This window comes from Haematobia irritans, chromosome 3 (genome assembly GCF_050003625.1).
Source record: "Haematobia irritans isolate KBUSLIRL chromosome 3, ASM5000362v1, whole genome shotgun sequence".
Classification (NCBI taxonomy): Eukaryota; Metazoa; Arthropoda; class Insecta; order Diptera; family Muscidae; genus Haematobia; species Haematobia irritans.
Window position 1 is genome coordinate 172622158 of NC_134399.1, and position 19642 is coordinate 172641799.

Genomic DNA, 19642 nt, shown 5'->3' on the forward strand with positions numbered 1-19642 from the left:
TGGGTAATGATATTAGCGGTATTAGTGTTTTCAATATAAATTAGTGGATTAAAATATTGGTTTTACTCGTATATGTAATAATTGAGCTTAACATCAAAAACAAAAGTAAGCAATATTTCATATTGTATATGACAATTGACAGAGACGTAGCTAGTAGTTTTTACAAAATTGATTTTGGAAATTTTCTATAAATAGAACAAATTTATGGGACGAACAACCCAGCTATGTCTCTGTTTTATTATTCAAGCACACTTATTATACAGTCGAACATCCGTGTAGGGTCCAGAAAATTGATTCATTTTTATAAAAACTTCATTATTCAGAAAATATATATTTCCTCCTCTTTGTATTTAAAATAATAATGCATTTTAATGTGGATTATATTTGTAAATTTTCTATTCTATTACACTGAAACAAATTTTAACCTAATATGCAACAAAAATTTTGGGAAACAAAAAAAAAACAGACCAAAGAAAGTTTATAATCTTTGCTTAAATTTTTTTTTCATTTAATTCATGGAGCAAATCTGTGAAATTTTCCTTCATCCATTAAAGAAGTATATCTATTATAAAAGCAGAAAGTTCGGCCAAGCCGACTCTAAAGTACCCTCCACCATGGAATGCATATTGTTTTCTAAATTGTAAGTTAGTTCATATGGAGTCTATGTTAGATAAAAAAGCAGAATAAATTGCTATATAAGCCTCTTCACTTCTTGATCCTCCAAGAGGCCCTGAAGGACAAATCTGAGAATCGGTTTATTTGGGGGTTATATATAATTATGGGCCGATATGGAGCAATTTTTGCTTGGTTGTTACAGGATATTTGCTAACATCGCGTATCAACCGGATCGGATGAAATTTATTCCTCCTATAGGAGATCAAATATGGGAATCGAGTTATATGGGGGTTATACCAAAAAGTGGTCCGATATGGCTCATTTGCAATACCATCCATCTACTTGTACAAAGTCTCAGGTCGATAGTTTGTTCAGAACTTTGCGTAACGGGCGGACGGACGGACGTACATCGCTATATCGCTTCATTTCACCATGACACAGATTTTATATACTTTAAGGAATCTGACAAAATTAGTATAATCCCTGAAGGTTATCAAAAACTTATTTGATTTAAATAATTAATCCTTGTATTTTAATGAGATTAAAGATTAAAGGGACTAAAGATAAAAAGCATTCAAATATAGGCTAAGACTTATTAGTGTTTATAATCTTCAACATCGACCAATCAACTTTTAATATATTTGAAAATCTATTCAAATCGACTGATTGACCAAAATCGACATTTAGGTTAGGTTAGATTAGGTGGCAGCCCGATGTATCAGGCTCACTTAGACTATTCAGTCCATTGTGATACCACATTGGTGAACGTCTCTCTTATTACTGAGTGCTGCCCGATTCCATGTTAAGCTCAATGACAAGGGACCTCCTATTTATAGCCGAGTCCGAACGGCGTTCCACATTGCAGTGAAACCACTTAGAGAAGCTCTGAAACCCTCAGAAATGTCACCAGCATTACTGAGGTGGGATAATCCACCGCTAAAAAACTTTTTGGTATTCGGTCGCAGCAGGAATCGAACCCACGACCTTGTGTGTGCAAGGCGGACATGCTAACCATTGCACCACGGTGGCTCCCTACATAAGAACATTTAAGAAAAATTTAAAGTCGAAATTGAATGCAATGTGGATTATTATCCAACATTTTTTTAATGGCCTTAAAACACACAGCAATGCTGCCTATATATTTCTAAATAATTGAGGTTGGAAATAAAAAAGTCAAATATGGACTTTTCCACTTTTTATCCAAAAATGAAAAAAAAAACTAAATTTTTTAATTTTCAAAGTAATGGACTTTTGATATTGTTTAAAATCTATTCAAATTCACTGATTAATTTTTAATAGTGACCAATATCGACTTTTAAAAAGAAAAAAATTGAAAAGTCCAAAAGAAAATGTGATGTGGATCATAGCAACAAAAATTCGATAGTCGCGACGCCAAAAATCAACTTTTTTGTAAAATAAAAATCTGGTACGTTTTCAAACTAAACCACGGTATTTTTGTATTTGCTATATAGATTAGAGAACCTTCGGATCATTGCTTTATTAATATTCTGAAAACGGCAGATTCCAAGCTTTTTAGTTGTGAAATTGTTCGTTTTCCAATTTTTTATTATAACATTTTTATACCCTCCACCATAGGATGGGGGTACATTAACTTTGTCATTCCGTTTGTAACACATCGAAATATTGCTCTAAGACCCCATAAAGTATATATATTCTGGGTCGTGGTGAAATTCTGAGTCGATCTGAGCATGTCCGTTCGTCCGTCCGTCTGTTGAAATCACGCTAACTTCCGAACGAAACAAGCGATCGACTTGAAACTTGGCACAAGTAGTTATTGATGTAGGTCGGATGGTATCGGTCCACTTTTACGTATAGCCCCCATATAAACGGACCCCAAAATTTGGCTTGCGATTGCTCTAAGAGACGCAAATTTCATCCGATCCGGCTGAAATTTGGTACATGTTGTTAGTATATGGTCTCTAACAACCATGCAAAAATTGGTCCATATCGGTCCACTTTAACGTATAGCCCCCATATAAACGGACCCCCAAATTTGGCTTGCGATTGCCCTAAGAGAAGCAAATTGCATCCAATCCGGCTGAAATTTGGTACATGCTGTTAGTATATGGTCTCTAACAACCATGCAAAAATTGGTCCATATCGGTCCACTTTAACGTATAGCCCCCATATAAACGGACCCCCAAATTTGGCCTGCGATTGCTCTAAGAGAAGCCAATTTCATCCGATCCGGCTGAAATTTGGTACATGCTGTTAGTATATGGTCTCTAACAACCATGCAAAAATTGGTCCACATCGGTCCATAATTATATATAGCCCCCATATAAACCGATCCCCCTATTAGGCTTGCGGAGCCTCTAAGAGAAGCAAATTTTATCCGTTCCGGCTAAAATTTAGTACGTGGTGTTAGTATATGGTCTCTAACAACCATGCAAGAATTGGTCCATATCGGTCCATAATTATATATAGCCCCCATATAAATCGATCCCCAGATTTGTCCTCCGGAGCCTCTTGGAGGAGAAAAATTCATCCGATCCGGTTGAAATTTGGAACATGGTGTTAGAATGTGGTCTCTAACAAACACGCAAGAATTGGTCCATATCGGCCCATAATTATATATAGCCCCCATATAAACCGTTCCCCAGATTTGATCTCCGGAGCCTCTTGGAGGAGCAAAATTCATCCGATCCGGTTGAAATTTGCAACGTGGGGTAGTATATGATATTTAATAACAACCATGCCAAAAGTGGTCCATATCAGTCCATAATCATATATAGCCCCCATATAAACCGATCCCGAGATTTGGTTTTGGAGCATCTTGGAGAAGCAAATTTCATCCGAGTCAGTTGAAATTTGTTACATTGTGCAAGTATATGGCCGTTAACAACCATGCCTAACTAGGTCCATATCGGTCTATAGTTATATATAGCCCTCAGATAAACCGATCCCCAATCACACAAAAATTGGTCCATATAAAGTTCATAATTGTATATAGCCCCCATATAAGCGACCCCCATATTTCAATTCTGGCTGCCTCCCTCCCAAATGTCCATATCGAATTGTAATTATTTGTAGACTTACATACACATACCTTTTTTGTCTAATATATACCACGTATGGACTAACTCACAATTTAGAAAGCGATTTAAGATACCACAACCCAAGTAATTCGATTATGGATGACAGTCTTTCGTAGAAGTTTCTACGCAATCCATGGTGGAGGGTACATAAGATTCGGCCTGGCCGAACTTACGGCCATATATACTTGTTTATTTTAATTTCGCATTATAACAGAAAATTGTTCGACAAGAAAATTGGGACATTACTCAAATTTCCACCATCAATAAGGGAGAGCTTAATTTTGTAGAAGTTTCCCTATAGCGAAGTTCGACTGTATATTCAAATATTTTGTTTTTTTTTTTTATAACATATGTTCACGATATATAAATATGATTTTGGGATACAATCACCAATGAAGTAATTTTAAATAAATTAAAAAAAAAAACAGACACATATACGCACATTCAAAAATATACAAAAATGTTTTCTATTTTGTAATTTATTTATATAACATGCATTGTGAAATGTTAAAAAGGCATAAATGATAGACAGAAAACAGGATGAAATGACAGAACCATCTACCCTATAAGAGTAACCACAAGACTACCATGAAATATTGAGTAGGCTGTTCCAAATTAAGACGTTATTTTGATATTCAAAGAAAGCTGTACATTTTTTTAGATAAATGATACAAGTTTTATTTTTATGTTAGCCTGATATCAATGTCTAAATTATTTATATTACGTATTATAAAAATATTTAGTCGAGCTTATTGCACAAGAAGATGAAGGGAATAAAGAGGACCATATGCTCCTAATAATGAAAAGTAATATGATCAAATGGCCACTACCGACCATGCTTACAGCGCCATACACTTTTCATGAAAATCGCAAACTGACTTCTCTATAGCCTCACGAATTTTGTCTTTCAGCTCTTTCACGTGGTCCCAAACAAAGAAATCGCAAGATGTTCATCAAACCTTATTTTCGAAAAAGTAAGGTCCAATCGGACCCTAAACCGTTCCACCCAGTCACACGCTGAGGATAGAGAGGCTTCTCAAACACAGGTCTTGGGTTTTTTGAGCCCCAGATGCGACAATGTTAGAAAATTTTTCGATGGTATCCGGGGATCAATCCAAAAGAAGGACGAGGAATGGACAAAAAAGTTTTTTCTTCAACACTTTGCAATATGCTCAGGTATTCTTGAGCGACTAGTCCTAACTATTCGAATTGTTCTAACAATTTTGCTTCAGAGCGGAAGTATTGTGAATATTTAATGACATAAACCACCAACCAAATTGCAAGTAGTAGGAATAAAGAAAAAGGGGTTGAAACGTTCACGAAATCAAATTTACAGATTGATTCATATGAGGGCTATTTATTGGTCGATAAGACATTATTATGCAGTTGCGTATTTCAAAATTTTTAATAAATTGGAAGCTTATCTTTTGCAAAAGAGCCTAATTATTCGACTGTATTTATGAGTCAAAAAAAAACACTAACGGCCATTGACTCATATCCGAAACGATTGTTTTCGTTCGACTAGGATGTCAAAACAGATGAATTTATAACGAAAAATCTTCTATTTTTGACGTATCAGACGAACGAAAGCGCTCATTTCAGATATGAGAAATAGGATGTAATTTGCAAAATTGAGCCTTTAAAGTTAGTATCAGAAGATGGGCTTGAAAAATATTGCACGAATCGGTTTAAATTTGCAGCATATAGATGCCCAAGAAGTGAAGACGAGAGACAAGTCTATGTGATGATTAGAGCTGGACCGAAGCGGATTTTTTGACCGAAAAAAGCAATAAGTGAAGACGAGAGAAAAGTCTATTTATGTGACGATTAGAGCTGGGTCGAAGCGGATTTTTTGACCGCAAAAAGCAATAATCGGCCGAATTTGATTATTTTCCTGAAATTTATACTTAAGGAAATTTGACGAGTTTTCGTTCAGTATTAGCAAATTTTATTAAACAAAGGCATAAAAACATCAAAAGCTAATTCAGTCCATGCCTTATAATATTCTTTAAGAACTAACAGACTTTTTAGTATTCAGAATGCAGTAGTTTGATATTAACAGGTTGGCTGATAAGTCCCCGGTCTGACACATAGATGGCGTCGCTGGTATTAAATACATATTATTTTTATATAGTCAAATTGTTTTGTTATTGTGAAAAAAAATGGAAAAAAAAAGGAATTTCATGTTTTGATAAAATACTGTTTTCTGAAGGGAACAAATACGGTGGAAGCAAAAATTTGGCTTGACAATGAGTTTCCGGACTCTGCCCCAGGGAAATCAACAATAATTGATTGGTATGCAAAATTCAAGCGTGGTGAAATGAGCACGAAGGACGGCGAACGCAGTGAACGCCCGAAAGAGGTGGTTACCGACGAAAACATCAAAAAAAAAATCCACAAAATGATTTTGAATGACCGTAAAATGAAGTTGATCGAGATAGCAGAAGCCTTAAAGATATCAAAGGAACGTGTTGGTCATAACATTCATCAATATTTGGATATGGGTGCCGCGCGAGCTCACATTTGACCAAAAACAACAACGTGTTCATGATTCTGAACGGTGTTTGCAGCTGTTAACTCGTAATACACCCGAGTTTTTCCGTCGATATGTGACAATGGATGAAACATGGCTCCATCACTACACTCCTGAGTCCAATCGACAGTCGGCTGAGTGGACAGCGACCGGTGAACCGTCTCCGAAGCGTGGAAAGACTCAAAAGTCCGCTGGCAAAGTAATGGCCTCTGTTTTTTGGCATGCGCATGGGATAATTTTTATCAATTATCTTGAGAAGGGAAAAACCATCAACAGTGACTATTATATGGCGTTATTGGAGCGTTTGAAGGTCGAAATCGCGGCAAAACGGCCCCATATGAAGAAGAAAAAATTGTTGTTCCACCAAGACAACGCACCGTGCCACAAGTCATTGAGAACGATGGCAAAAATTCATGAATTGGGCTTCGAATTGCTTCCCCACCCAACGTATTCTTCAGATCTGGCCCCCAGCGACTTTTTCTTGTTCTCAGACCTCAAAAGGATGCTCGCAGGGAGAAAATTTGGCTGCAATGAAGAGGTGATCGCCGAAACTGAGGCCTATTTTGAGGCAAAACCGAAGGAGTACTACCAAAATGGTATCAAAAAATTGGAAGGTCGTTATAATCGTTGTAGGAACTATTTTGAATAATAAAAACGAATTTTGACAAAAAAAATGTGTTTTTCTTTGTTAGACCGGGGACTTATTAGCCAACCTGTTATAATGACAAAAAAAATTTTATAATTTTTTACGTTTTATTTGTACTGAAACAAATTCAACACTATGACAATTCGATATGAAATAAATTATTCAAAAAGCTTCGGTTAATCGGCTTCTTGACGCTGAAGGCCAATTCACGGTCGATTATCGGTTTTTGGACGAATGTCGAATCCGATTCGTCGGTCGAGCTCTATTATGTCCAAATATGCCTAACATCAACATTGTTCCCCACATTTATTTATTGAAAGGTTTATAAAATTTTCAAATTTCGAGCGGAAATTGCGGATTATAGACGCCTAAGAAGTACCCAGCAAAAAATTTGGAAGTTCTTCCAAAGGCACAACTCTAAAAGCACTTCCAGAAGATGCACTCCCAATGATGTTCTTTATTTGAACTACCCAGGAACTTCTTTTAATTCAATTTTTTATAACTTGATTTGTTCATACTTTTAATGGGTAATGCAACCTTTTTCTTTCAAATAGATTAAGAGAGAGTAAGAATTCATAAAATGGTACAAATAAATTAAATTTAGTCGAAAAAAATGCTAAATCCAGTTTGAAAAATTTTGATTTTTTGAAAATATTTGAGGTCAAACGTTTCCGACCAGCGTTAAAATCCATTAAAAATTATAAAACATTTTAAAAATTATTTATTTGCCAACTACCCAGGAAGTTCTTTTAATTCAATTTTTTATAACTTGCTTTGTTCATACTTTTAATGGGTAATTGCAACTTTTTTTCTTTCAAATAGATTAAGACAGAGTAAGAATTCATAAAATGGTACAAATAAATTAAATTTAGTCGAAAAAATGCTAAATCCAATTTGAAAAAATTTTGATTTTTTGAAAATATTTGAGGTCAAACGTTTCCGACAAGCGTTAAAATCCATTAAAAATTATAAAACATTTTAAAAATTACTTATTTGCCAAAATATCAAAGAATTTTTTAATTTACATCCAAAACACTGAATTCGGATCAAACCTAATGAAGTGATGCAAATCCAGTGCAACGGCTGTTGAAATGGAGGACTTCCATCCTATGACAAGCCCATCTTAAATTCATCGCTTCCGCGTCATTTTTGCACCACTTCCGGATCCAAAAAGACATTTTCATTACATTTTTGGCGACGCTTTTTTTGCTGGGTATAATCGTGTAAACGGTCAAAATGAATGTATGACTATAAACTTCGAAATTTCACTTTTTGATTTTTTTCATAATTTCCAGTTTGAAAATTCGAGTTTACTTAATTTAAAGGTTTATAAAGTTTCCAAATTTCGAGCGAAAATTGCGTTTTTTAGACGCCTAAGAAGTATAATCGGGTTAACGGTCAAAATCACATTTCGATTTTTTTTTTTTCATAATTTTGAAAAACTATCAAAAATTGAATTAGAAGTTAAAAAAAAACAACTTTCGACTAAAAATTCGACTAGTTGACAATTTTCGAGTTTTATTATCCCAAATCTCAATTACACAGAAATATCTCCAGCATTACTTTGTGTGTTTAAAGCCATTAAAAAATGTCGACATGTGTAAAGCGTGGTCTTCCGCCTTATGCTTAGTACTAAGTTCGTTTCTGCGAAAAACGAATATCTTCATCTATCTCTGTAAATAGGGTCTCAAACCCAGGGATGTTAACTTATTTATGCGAAATAATATACCCGCCAGGGTTTTATAAATATGTGTTTGAAAATGCTCAAAACAAAACTTCCGCGCTAACGTTTCTTATATGGAGTATAACAGTTATTCGTGCGAAATCGTGATCTTAGTACTAGGCTTTAGGTACCGAAACTAAAGATGAGTTGTTAGTTGCTTCATAAGACACTAGTTCGAACTCGCATGCATCCAGTTTATATACAATTTGAAGAATATATAAAATGTAAAGGTTTTCTATATTTATGGCAATGAAATGAAAAAATGGGAAAATGTTGAAAGCCAATTTCTTGTAAAATTTACAATACAAAATTTATTATGTTTTTTTTTTTTTAACTGAATATGTCTACATGATAGTTTGTGTGTTAAAGAGAATTTTGTCATAAAATGTCAAGAATTTAAATAATTTACAAAATGTAAGTAGATCGGGTTCTTTTTGGGAATGGTTAGCCTATTGAAGGCACAACTTAAATTTTGAATACAAAAACTAAACGTTTTATTTTTTGTATCATTCTTTTGATATTCAATATAACCTAGATTTTTTGCACAATACTCTTTGCGATAATCATCAAAGGAATTCATCAACAAAACCAATGAGAGGAACATACAAGAAAAACCAATTTGCAAATTAAAAGCCAGTACCAAAATTGAACAAAAATACTTTCCAGTAAATGAGAAAACAAAAAAAAAAAATACACAAATAAAATAAAATTTTCGAAAATTGGTTAAAATAATAAAACAAAAATATAACAAAGACAACATCATCTACAGCATTAATAATAGAATAAATCGAAAAGTTTAACAAACAAAACAAGGAAAGGAAAATAGAGGAGAAAAAAAGTGAGCTAGTTACAAACAATAGATATTGGGGACTTACCCGATTCTTTAGAAGTGGCTGAAACAGAGGGTGATTCACGCATAGCATCGGCTAAATCTTCTTTTAATCGTGTATCGCCATGTGCTACAGAATAATCCGAATCCAAATGATCATGACGGAAACGATCCATTAATTTAGGACTTTGCTCAATGCTACCTAAAATGTAGGAAAATAAAAATTTTAAATTTGTTTTATTTGCATCTTCAAAAAATTGACCAAAAATAGCACAAAGAATTAAAAACTTAAAAAATTTAATATTAATGTGTAAAACAGTGGTAAGAGCTTTAAGACTGTGGTATATTACAGATTAAAATGAGAATCAAAACGTCAAATTGTCGATTTTTTTATCGTTATCAAAACTTCCGAACCGCAGCCCCTTAAAAACTTCATTAATTTTGTTTCATTTTTCCCCATAAACCTACTGTAAGATCCTGATTCTATGAGCACAGGTACAGCACTCGAACGTCCCGCAGCTGTAAGGGGCATATTTAATGGGCTTGTATGATCGGGTTTGGTTGTAGAAGTTGTTGCTTTATTGGTACCAATTTCAACAGCCTCAATATCCACATGACTTAAATTTGACCTTGAAGAGAGAGAGAGAGAGAGAGAGAAAAAATGAATTACTCACAAACAATTATGCATTATTTTGAATTTACTTACCCACTGGGCGTATTGTAGGTTTTGAAAACAAATTGTGGACCCATCCATAAACGTCGATGGGGACCAGCATGTGTTACAATTTCTACTTGTGCCAGCCATGAATCACCCCGGTCATCAGAGTCATCATATTGTCTAGTACTATCGGTTAACATGCAGGAATTACGATTTTTAACCAACCAATTGTCCAACGAAAGAGGTGGTGTTATCTCTTGAGATCCTTCCTTACGACGTCCTAAATTCCATTGAGCTTTAGCTTCAACTTCCAATTCAATGGGAGTATCATCACATATCTTTTCTTTGGCAACATCTAAAGGGAAGCGGAAGAGAGAGAGAGAGAGAAACAAAATTAATTTCCCATTCAAATTCTCCCAGAATTATCCCTACTTGAGGCAAGTTTTGTATCCAAATCATATTGTATTAGAGCTCCATGGCCGGCCATTACAAACAGCGAGTCCACAGCTTTGCGTTGCATACGATGCGGTGCTTCTCGCGTTACATTCGGTGGATCCAAAAGCCATGATCGCGATTTTGCAAATATAGCACATACACTCAATGGCTTGCCACTATCATCCGACAATGAGGATAGCCTTTGTCGCTGAGATCCCGAACCCTGTGAACCCGCACCAGATTTTCCACTTGCTATTGTTGCAGATCCTGGTGGTGAACCGAGTGCAAAGGGTTGCCGTAACTGAGCCAAAGGCATAACCACAGTGGGCCTTGGATAAGGTGGCAATGTTGGATTATGATACGGCTGCAATGACAATGAGAACGTCGTGCTTTCCGAATGTGTTATTGGCGAATTGGAACGACCCTCAGCCGACAGGCCCGCCGAACGATGGAATCGTGATAGTTTATTAACAACATGCAATGATGTGTGAGTTCTCACACCCATGGGTCCACCATAGGGGGTGATGGGGAAAACATGTGTTGTGCCACGCAATGTCGATACGGCCACCCAACGTGAGTCCAAAGAGAATGCTATATTTTGCACTTTGGCACTGGTATCACCACGATGTAATACATATAAATGATGTACTGCTGCCAAACTGGATCCCACGGGGTTTGGTTGTATGCGAAAGACATGAAAATCATGACCTCTACGATCGGCCGTAACCAAAAGCATGCCCGAATTATCAAATTCCATGGCTACCAAAGCTTCTGAGTGGGCCAGAAAATGTGCCACAATGGGATCTGTACCAGCCGATTGTGAACTGGACATTGGTATACCAGATGTAGGACTATAATCCCTCAAAGGGTTCTGTAAAAAAAAAACACACACACACACAATAACAGATTTTGAAATGTGACCTAAACTTGTATCTGGGAAGCTTACCTTTATATCTATTATGGTTACAATACCGGATTGCTTCGAATCAGGTCCCATCCCCGAATCAAAGGATGGGTTCTTTGAACCAGAGGTACTACCTGTAGTGCCTGTTAGGCCAGCAGCTACTTGTTCACCCAATTCCCTTAGACCTTTAACCAAAGATTTGGATGCATTTAGTACTGTGGCCGTATAACTAGCCACGCCTTCGCCATCACAGCCACCACCACTACGTTTGGAGTGTAGAAGTTTGTGTTCAGCATAGGCCAACCAGCGAGGACCCAAGGCAATGGGATTGGGATTTATGCTAAAATGAAATACAAAAATACAAAATGTTCATTATTCTAATCGATGGTAAAGAGAGAAGTGGGAGAGTGGTACATTAGATGGTATAGGAATCCGGCACAAACACCATTCCCATTTTTTTACCCAAATAAATAAAAATAAAAAAGAATATTCAGAATATAAGGCAGACATTGCATTGGAGTCGTATCATCATGGAGAAGAGGACATGCAAGTACATGTGTACATTAGATGGAATAGTGGTACATTAGATGGAATAGGACTCCGGCACAAACACCATTCCCATTTTTTTACCCTAGTCCAAAATAAAAAAGAATATTCAGAATATAAGGTAGACATTGCATTGGAGTCGTATCATCATGGAGAAGAGGACATGTAAGTACATTTGAAAATGACATGACATCGTCAACATCCAGCAGGACTGGATTTGCCCTGAGTTGGGGATACCAGATCACAGCTGGGGTAGCATGTTCTACTGGATGTAACAGTTTCTTTTGCTTCTTGTCCTAGATTTTTACAAAACTTTAGGATTAATATGTGGTATGTCCACTGCGATCTAGTGAGATGCCGAGTAAATTTGGAAGGATAAGCGAACTGAGTTGAAACTCCCCCAACCACGCTGCTATCAAAATCGAATAGATAAGTAAAAGACAAGTCATTGGAATTAAATTTCATCCGGCATGAAAACGAATTCCCACGAATTCGCCACGATACCTTTTGGAATCCCTTTTGTAAAGTTGGATGTTGCCCTACAGAGTGTGAAGATAGATATTCAATTTCTTTCTGTCTTGTTCCTCTTTCTAATATGCTGAATAGTCGAGTAAATTTGGCAGGGTAAGCGAAATGGAGTCCTTTTTATAATACTGGACATTGCACTCCAGAGAGTGAAGATCGATCTTCAATTTCCTTCTCAACTAGATGGTGAGTCATGTTCCTCAGTCTAATCTGCTGGATAGTTGAGTAAATTTGGCAGGACAAGCGAAATGATGACGTTTGTCATTTGGCCCTTGATTACAGAGATGGATCAAATGTCTCTCCCATTGCTATCAAACCCGAAAATGGCGGAATTAACTTGGGTAAGCTTAGTTGAGCCCAAGCAAACCTGACCTGCTGTGGAATTTCAGTTTTTTTTTTCGGTCGAACTGCATGAAGAGAAAATATTCGTTGTTACAGTGTCTCCATTTGTTCAGGTCTTTCAGTCCCTTTTACGAGTATAGTGCTGGACGTTGCGCTCCAGAGTGTAAATATCCATCTTCAATTTCCTTCTCGATTAGATGGTGAGTTTTGATCCTCAGTCCAATCTGCTGGATAGTTGAGTAAATTTGGCAGGACAAGCGAAATGATTGTCTGTTATTTGGCCTTTGATTACAGAAATGGAAATGACGGAATTAACTTGACTAACCTTAGTTGACCCAATCAAACTTGGCCTGCTGTGGGATTTCAGTTTTTTTTCGGTTCAACTCCATGAATAGCAAATATCCGTTACAGTATCCCTACCTGTTCAGGTCTACCAAGGTACGCAACGACAAATTGTGACACCTTCAGCGGAATAAGAACTCCCCCCCCATCCGGCGAGCTAAGCCGCAGCCGAGACCAGCGTACCTGTTCCGCATATCCACAAAGAGGTTTATCACTGAACCATGCAATGGTTACCATGCCCCATGAATTAACTTAACTAACCTTAGTTGAGCCCAAGCAAACTTGACCTGCTGTGGGATTTCAGTTTTTTTTCGGTTCAACTCCATGAATGGAAAATATCCGTTACAGTATCCCTACCTGTTCAGGTCCACCAAGGTTCACTTATAACACTGAACCATGCCCTCTAGAGGGGGAACCACCGTGGTGCAATGGTTACCATGCCCGCATTGCACACACAAGGTCGTGGGTTCGATTCCTGCTTCGACCGAACAACAAAAAAAAATTCAGCGGTGGATTATCCCACCTCAGTAATGCTGGTAACATTTCTGAGGTGTTCAAAGCTCCTCTAAGTGATTTCACTGCAATGTGGAACGCCGTTCGGACTCGGCTATAAAAAGGAGGTCCCTTGTCATTAAGCTTAACGTGGGGTCGGGCAGCACTCATTCACCAATATGGTATCACAATGGACTGAATAGTCTAAGTGAGCCTGATACATCGGGCTACCACCTAACCTAACCATGCCCTCTAGAGAGTGAACAGAACCATGATTCAGTGGTTTCCTATAAAATTTTCGGACCAAACGCAAACAGGGAATTTAGCCATAGAATTCGCCGATATGGAATTGTTCCGCAAACTATGGGATAGTGTTGGACATTATAGTTCAGTATAGTGATCGCACACTTCAGCTCTTTTCCGATCAACGAACTAGTTCGGTCAGTTAGTTCATTTTCGGCCAGTGACCGGTTCATTTCAACATATGTTGTTGCTTTCTTCCAGTTCATCATATAAATGAAACATATTAGCCTTACGTCGATTTATTCATCCTAAAAACCACATGCGAAAAGAATCCCGAACAGCGTATGTGCAAAAAAGATCGATATGAGCGTAAAGGCAGAAAATTATCCAATTATTACGAAAGCGAAAATAACTGAGCGAACACACTGATAAAATGTCCTTAGTTAGCCGAACTGACATGGTAAACGGAAAAGAACAATAGACGCGAACTAGTTCAGCTCACTCATTTCAGTGAACCGTTCAATTGAACTAGTTCGCGAACTACCCATCTCTACTATTGGATAAGTCCCATTATATCGCCAATGGAGACTTATGTATTATTATCCCTCCTAGTGGTGGTCGAGAGAACCCTTAGTAATACCTATGCTTAACCGTTTCCGATGCTTAATCCTGATTGGCTCAAGGGGATCCTCTTATCGGCCAGCGGCTGCAGTACAGATTGGTCGAGTTCTTTATGTTTTGGTAGATTTTCCAAAATATTCCTCTCCAATTAAGAGGTATTTTTATTTTCTATAGAAATACAATTTTTCGCATATTTTTGCATAGAAATAAAAATTTACAAAATTTTCTATAGAACTAAAATTTCTCAAAGATTTTCTATAGAAACAAAATTTTGCAAAAAATTTCTATAGAAATTAAATTTTGCAAAAAATTTCTATAAAGATTAAAATTTCCACAGGCCGAAAACCTATATTGTTAGCACCTATATTTCCTGTTTATTTTCATAATTCATTACGTTTGTAAATATATAAATTAATAAATTAAATTTTGCAAAAATTTTCTAGAGAAATAAAATTTTGCAAAAAATTTCTATAGAAATAAAATTTTGCAAAAATTTTCTGTAGCAATAAAATTTTAACAAAATTTTCTATAGAAATAAAATTTTAACAAATTTTTCTATAAATTCAATACAATATTTCACACATTTTTGTATAGAAATAAAAATTTACAAAATTTTCGATAAAAATAAAATTTTGAAAAAAAAAGATCTATAGAAATGAAATTTTGTCGGGAGAACCCTTAGGCTATGGTCACACTAGGCAAATATTTGACCAAAATGAGGTCAAACCTTTTTCCAGAACTATTTTCAAAATATCTGGATACGGTTTTGGAAAATATTCCTACCGTGATGATATATATCCAATATGAGCTCAAAATGTTTGCTACCTTGGCTGTGGCGACGGATTTTTTTTTGATTACTGTGAAATAATTGCCCAGTGTGACCATCGCATTAGTAATACCATTGCCTAACCGTTTCCGAAGCTTAAGCCTGGGGGCTAATCACGGCATTCGATATCGAATTCATAATCGTATCGAAAAAATTGTCGATACGATTAAAAGTTTGGATCACGGCATTCGATCGAAATTTGATGCAATTTCTCAAGCGTTGCCAACAGCAAAAAACGAAGCAGAGCAAAATGAAATGACAAAACTAAGTTAGCGTCACAAAATATAATGTTGAAAAAAAAAACATGTTTTTGGAGGTTTCAAAGTAAAAAGTAAATTGTATTGCATTATATCTTATGGACCCATATCTCTTTTTACATTCCTCCAAATTCCTTCCTAATTGGAGGATGAGATGAATATAAAATAATTCGGCGACAAATAAGGAATAAAAGTGCACATTGTTATTGGTGTAAGTACATGGGTTTGAAATGGTGTGCACTGTTAGAAAGTCACCTTTTGTAGGCTCAATAGACGATTTCGGCTGACGAAGGAGGCGTTCAAATGGAAAATAATTTTTGGTGGCATGTCAACGTCAATTTTATCACTTTACAATTGTCTGCCGTCTTAAAACTTTTTGCGAGTGGGAGCCTTCATAATTCACTATTCTTACAAGGTGGTCCAGAAGCGTTATGTTGTCACGGAATGGTACAGTATTTGGTCGATCACAATCTCTTGAATATCGATCTAGCATGTGCGCTTTATATATGGTTCTTTGCCAAGCTAGAATGCTCGCTGCGAACACTACTATGACCAATTTTTGTTTAACTTTTATTGGAATTGCATTGGTCCTAAATATTAAAAATAGGTTCATTATATGTAAATTTACTACAAACTAGCAACAATTCGAACTAAAACTAATATATTTACTATTCCTATATGGCGAAAACAATGTAAAAAACATGTGAAAAATGTTTTACGATTGCAATTTACCAATCGAAAAAATTGTCGATCAAAAAAACTCGATATCGACTCCCGTGATCCGAAAAATTTAGATTTCGATCAAAAGTTCTCGATATCGAATGCCGTGATTAGCCCCCTGATTGGCCCAAGGGGATCCTCTTATCGGCCAGCGGCTGCAGTACAGATTGGTCGATTTCTTAATGTTTTGGTAGATTTTCCAAAATATTACTCTTACAATTAAGAGGTACTTTTATTTGCTATATAAATAATTTTTTTCTCAAATTTTTGCATAGAAATAAAAAGTTACAACATTTTCTATAATAAAATTTTACAAAAAAAAGTTCTATAAAAATACAATTTTGCAAAAAAAAATAAATTTTTGCAAAACTTTTCTATGGAAATAAAATTTTAACAAATTTGTCTATAAATTCAATATAATTAAGAGGTATTTTTATTTTCTATAGAAATAAAATTTTTGCATAGAAATTAAATTTTGCAAAAATTTCCTATAGAAATAAAATGTTGCAAAAATTTTCTTAGAAACAAAATTTTGCAAAAATTTTCTATAGAAATAAAATTTTGACAAATTTTTCTATAGAAATAAAATTTTAACAAAAATTATATACTAACCAACAAAAAATTGATCAACAACTTCAAAATAAGATTTGTTTTAATGTGGTAAATTTTGGTAGATTATTTTTGGCACGAGTAGAAATCGCGCTTACAACTCCATTAAGACTTTTAAGGGCAATGAATATGTCTCTGCAATGTCCGCTCTTATTAGAACCATTGGTGGAGGAAATGGAAAAGTTGAACTGGTTGAAAAGTTGATTATAGAAAAAATTCAAAATTGCCGAAATCTATTTAATTTTGTATTTCATTCCAAATAGTAAAGTATATTTTTAGGCGCTCCCTATTTTCAAGAAATTCTTACAGTGCACAAACTGCCAAGGTATTCATTCCAAATAGTATAGCCTAGTTTTAGGTGCTCCCCATTTTTAAGAAACTCTAACAGTGCAGGGACTGCTAACAAAATTTTAAATCATATAACGGATAAATCCAGAGAAGGAATATGTTCGACAGCATAATGTTATTTTGGTACGGAAAACATGTAACATATTTGTCGCAATAATGTTATTTTCTCAGAAGTTATATATGATTTCGAGAGGCTTGTTTATCTTTGGCGAGAAAACAATATTATGGAGACAGAAATGTTCCATTTTTTCCGCCCAAAAATTAACATAATACTTTCGAAACATGTTTGAGGTGATCATATTTCTTCACTACGTGTTTGTATAACAGGTAAATATAAAAGATAAAAATAATTATGATAAAATAGTATGGCTACTTACCCTGGACTGGGATAACATGTCGTTATCGACAAACGATCTTCCAATGTGCGAGCATCGAAAACTGCTATGCGTTCATGAAATGTTATCGCTATCGATGAACGATTGGCCAAAACATCAATAACGGGATTCTTAAATTTGATCGCTTTTACTTGAGTACCAGTCTTAAGGGATATAAAATTAACTGCACAAAATTGTGGTTGAGAGCCCGATGAAGAACTACCATCGACCAAAGCAATCAATGGTCGTTTATCGGCAAAAACATCAATGGGTTCATCAGCTCGACCATTCTCCTCAATGGCGCCCGATGCGGAAGGTGTAGGTAAGACTCTTAGAGCCGATACTATGCCGTGACGCCATGAAAGAACCTCCACAGCTTCACCATTGGCAGGTATAGCCCATACTTGTACACCAAGGCCATAGCCCAGAATGAGTAGTAAAGGCGGGGCAACATTTCCATCTAATTCCCAATCCTCACCAAATCGAGGATCACTGATATCAGCTGCTGTTTCAAATCTGGCCCATGTTATGGTATCTTTGGGATCTGTATGGGGTTGATGGGCCAAAGTGACCTCATTTATGAAACCAATGGCCGAGTCCAATATTGATCTGTCGCTAACCACTTGTGGTGGAACTATGGAAGGTACAGCTACTAGGCCCCGTGAAGAATTACCCGAAGAACGCCTTGGTGAATCCGCAGACATTTTGAATGCTTCGTCTTAGAACTGAATTTTTGAGGGGTGTGGAGAGTGTGGAAGAAATAGAGTACAAGGATTTAGTACTTAGCCTTTTGGAAGACTCAAGTACTTCTTGGTAATCTTGGTACTTTGTAGATTTATTCCTTTAGGGTTCTGATGTTTCTCTCTCTCTACTCTCAAGCTTTAAATTTTGTTATCTCTTTAGGATAAATGTAGAGATTTTTTCAAGGCTCTCGTTCGAAGTATAAACTCCAAGAGAGTGAAAAAATCATATAAGTGAGAGAAAGTAATGGACAGAAAGAGAGCTCAACCAATGAAAACAAGAGAGTAAATAACTCTGTCTTGGTTATATAACGAGATCTTTTTTGTACAAATATATAAAATTTGTTTTTTTTTTTGTGCTGTTTCAATTCAATCGGAGTTTTGTTTATGGATTTTTCTCTCACTTTTCTTGATTTTTTTTGTTGTGCTGGGGCGGTAGAATTCTCTTTGTTGATTTTGTTCAAATTGCACTCATCGATGCCGTAATTTTTATCACATTTATTTCCACATCGATTGGAGACAGTTAGTCTACCAAGACTTGTCTTGTTTACCGAGAAACCTTTTGTTGTTTTCCTTTTTAATTTTTTTTCTTTATTCCAAGATGATGATTAACCGATAGCAGACATATGAAAACGTGGTTGTGCTTCTCAGCCAAATTTTATTTTCAGATTATTGGTCTTCGTCGTCAATATCGAGCTATCTGCAAAGATAAAAAAATTATGCACGTTATTATAAGTATTTTTATGGCTTTTTTATATCTGGTTTATTTTAACAAATGCTATCTTAAATGCAATTTCGATGACTTGATTTCCAATGAAATCCAGAATTGAGGCAGACTTTATTTTTAATAATCCAATGAATCCATTTATTACAGCAATAATAATTTGTGGTGGGACATTATATTATTGTATCATAAATTTTAATATGGTTATCAAGATTACAATGTAGAATTATGGAGTGTTATTATGTAATATTTTCAAGAGTTTCAGATAAAAAAAATATATGACAGTGAAACGTAATGCAGTTCTGTTAACAAATGGGGTAGACATTTAATTTGAATTAATAATTAAATACAAATATTTAGCGATATATTAGCCGTAATCTATACATTATAATATAGTTTTATTACAGCCTATAAATATGGTTATGAAAACTTTTTTTTAAATTTTCTTGGCATACTTCTAGGCGCATAGAAAGGGTCTGGTGTTGAATAGACCACACATGTTTTTACGATGTATAGTTTGTTCTAAGGTGA

At 35.6% G+C, this 19642-nt stretch overlaps 1 protein-coding gene and 1 long non-coding RNA gene across 8 annotated transcripts in view; one reads left to right on the forward strand and one right to left on the reverse strand.

The window, feature by feature from the left end:
- rudhira (breast carcinoma-amplified sequence 3 protein rudhira) overlaps positions 1-19642 on the reverse strand; it is a 113089-nt gene that overhangs the window by 9121 nt on the left and 84326 nt on the right. For all 7 annotated transcript variants that reach the window (XM_075298536.1, XM_075298533.1, XM_075298538.1 and 4 more), the window contains 6 exons: positions 17651-19087; positions 11445-11742; positions 10496-11369; positions 10112-10418; positions 9870-10034; positions 9452-9603 (listed from right to left, as the gene is read on the reverse strand). In XM_075298536.1, the coding sequence (XP_075154651.1) occupies positions 9452-9603; positions 9870-10034; positions 10112-10418; positions 10496-11369; positions 11445-11742; positions 17651-18351 (2497 nt within the window). In that variant the 5' untranslated portion in view covers positions 18352-19087. The remainder of the gene's footprint in view (positions 1-9451; positions 9604-9869; positions 10035-10111; positions 10419-10495; positions 11370-11444; positions 11743-17650; positions 19088-19642) is intronic.
- Positions 15461-16426, forward strand: LOC142229225 (uncharacterized). The gene is made up of 2 exons (XR_012720359.1): positions 15461-15807; positions 15861-16426. It is a non-coding gene; the product is annotated as an uncharacterized LOC142229225 (long non-coding RNA).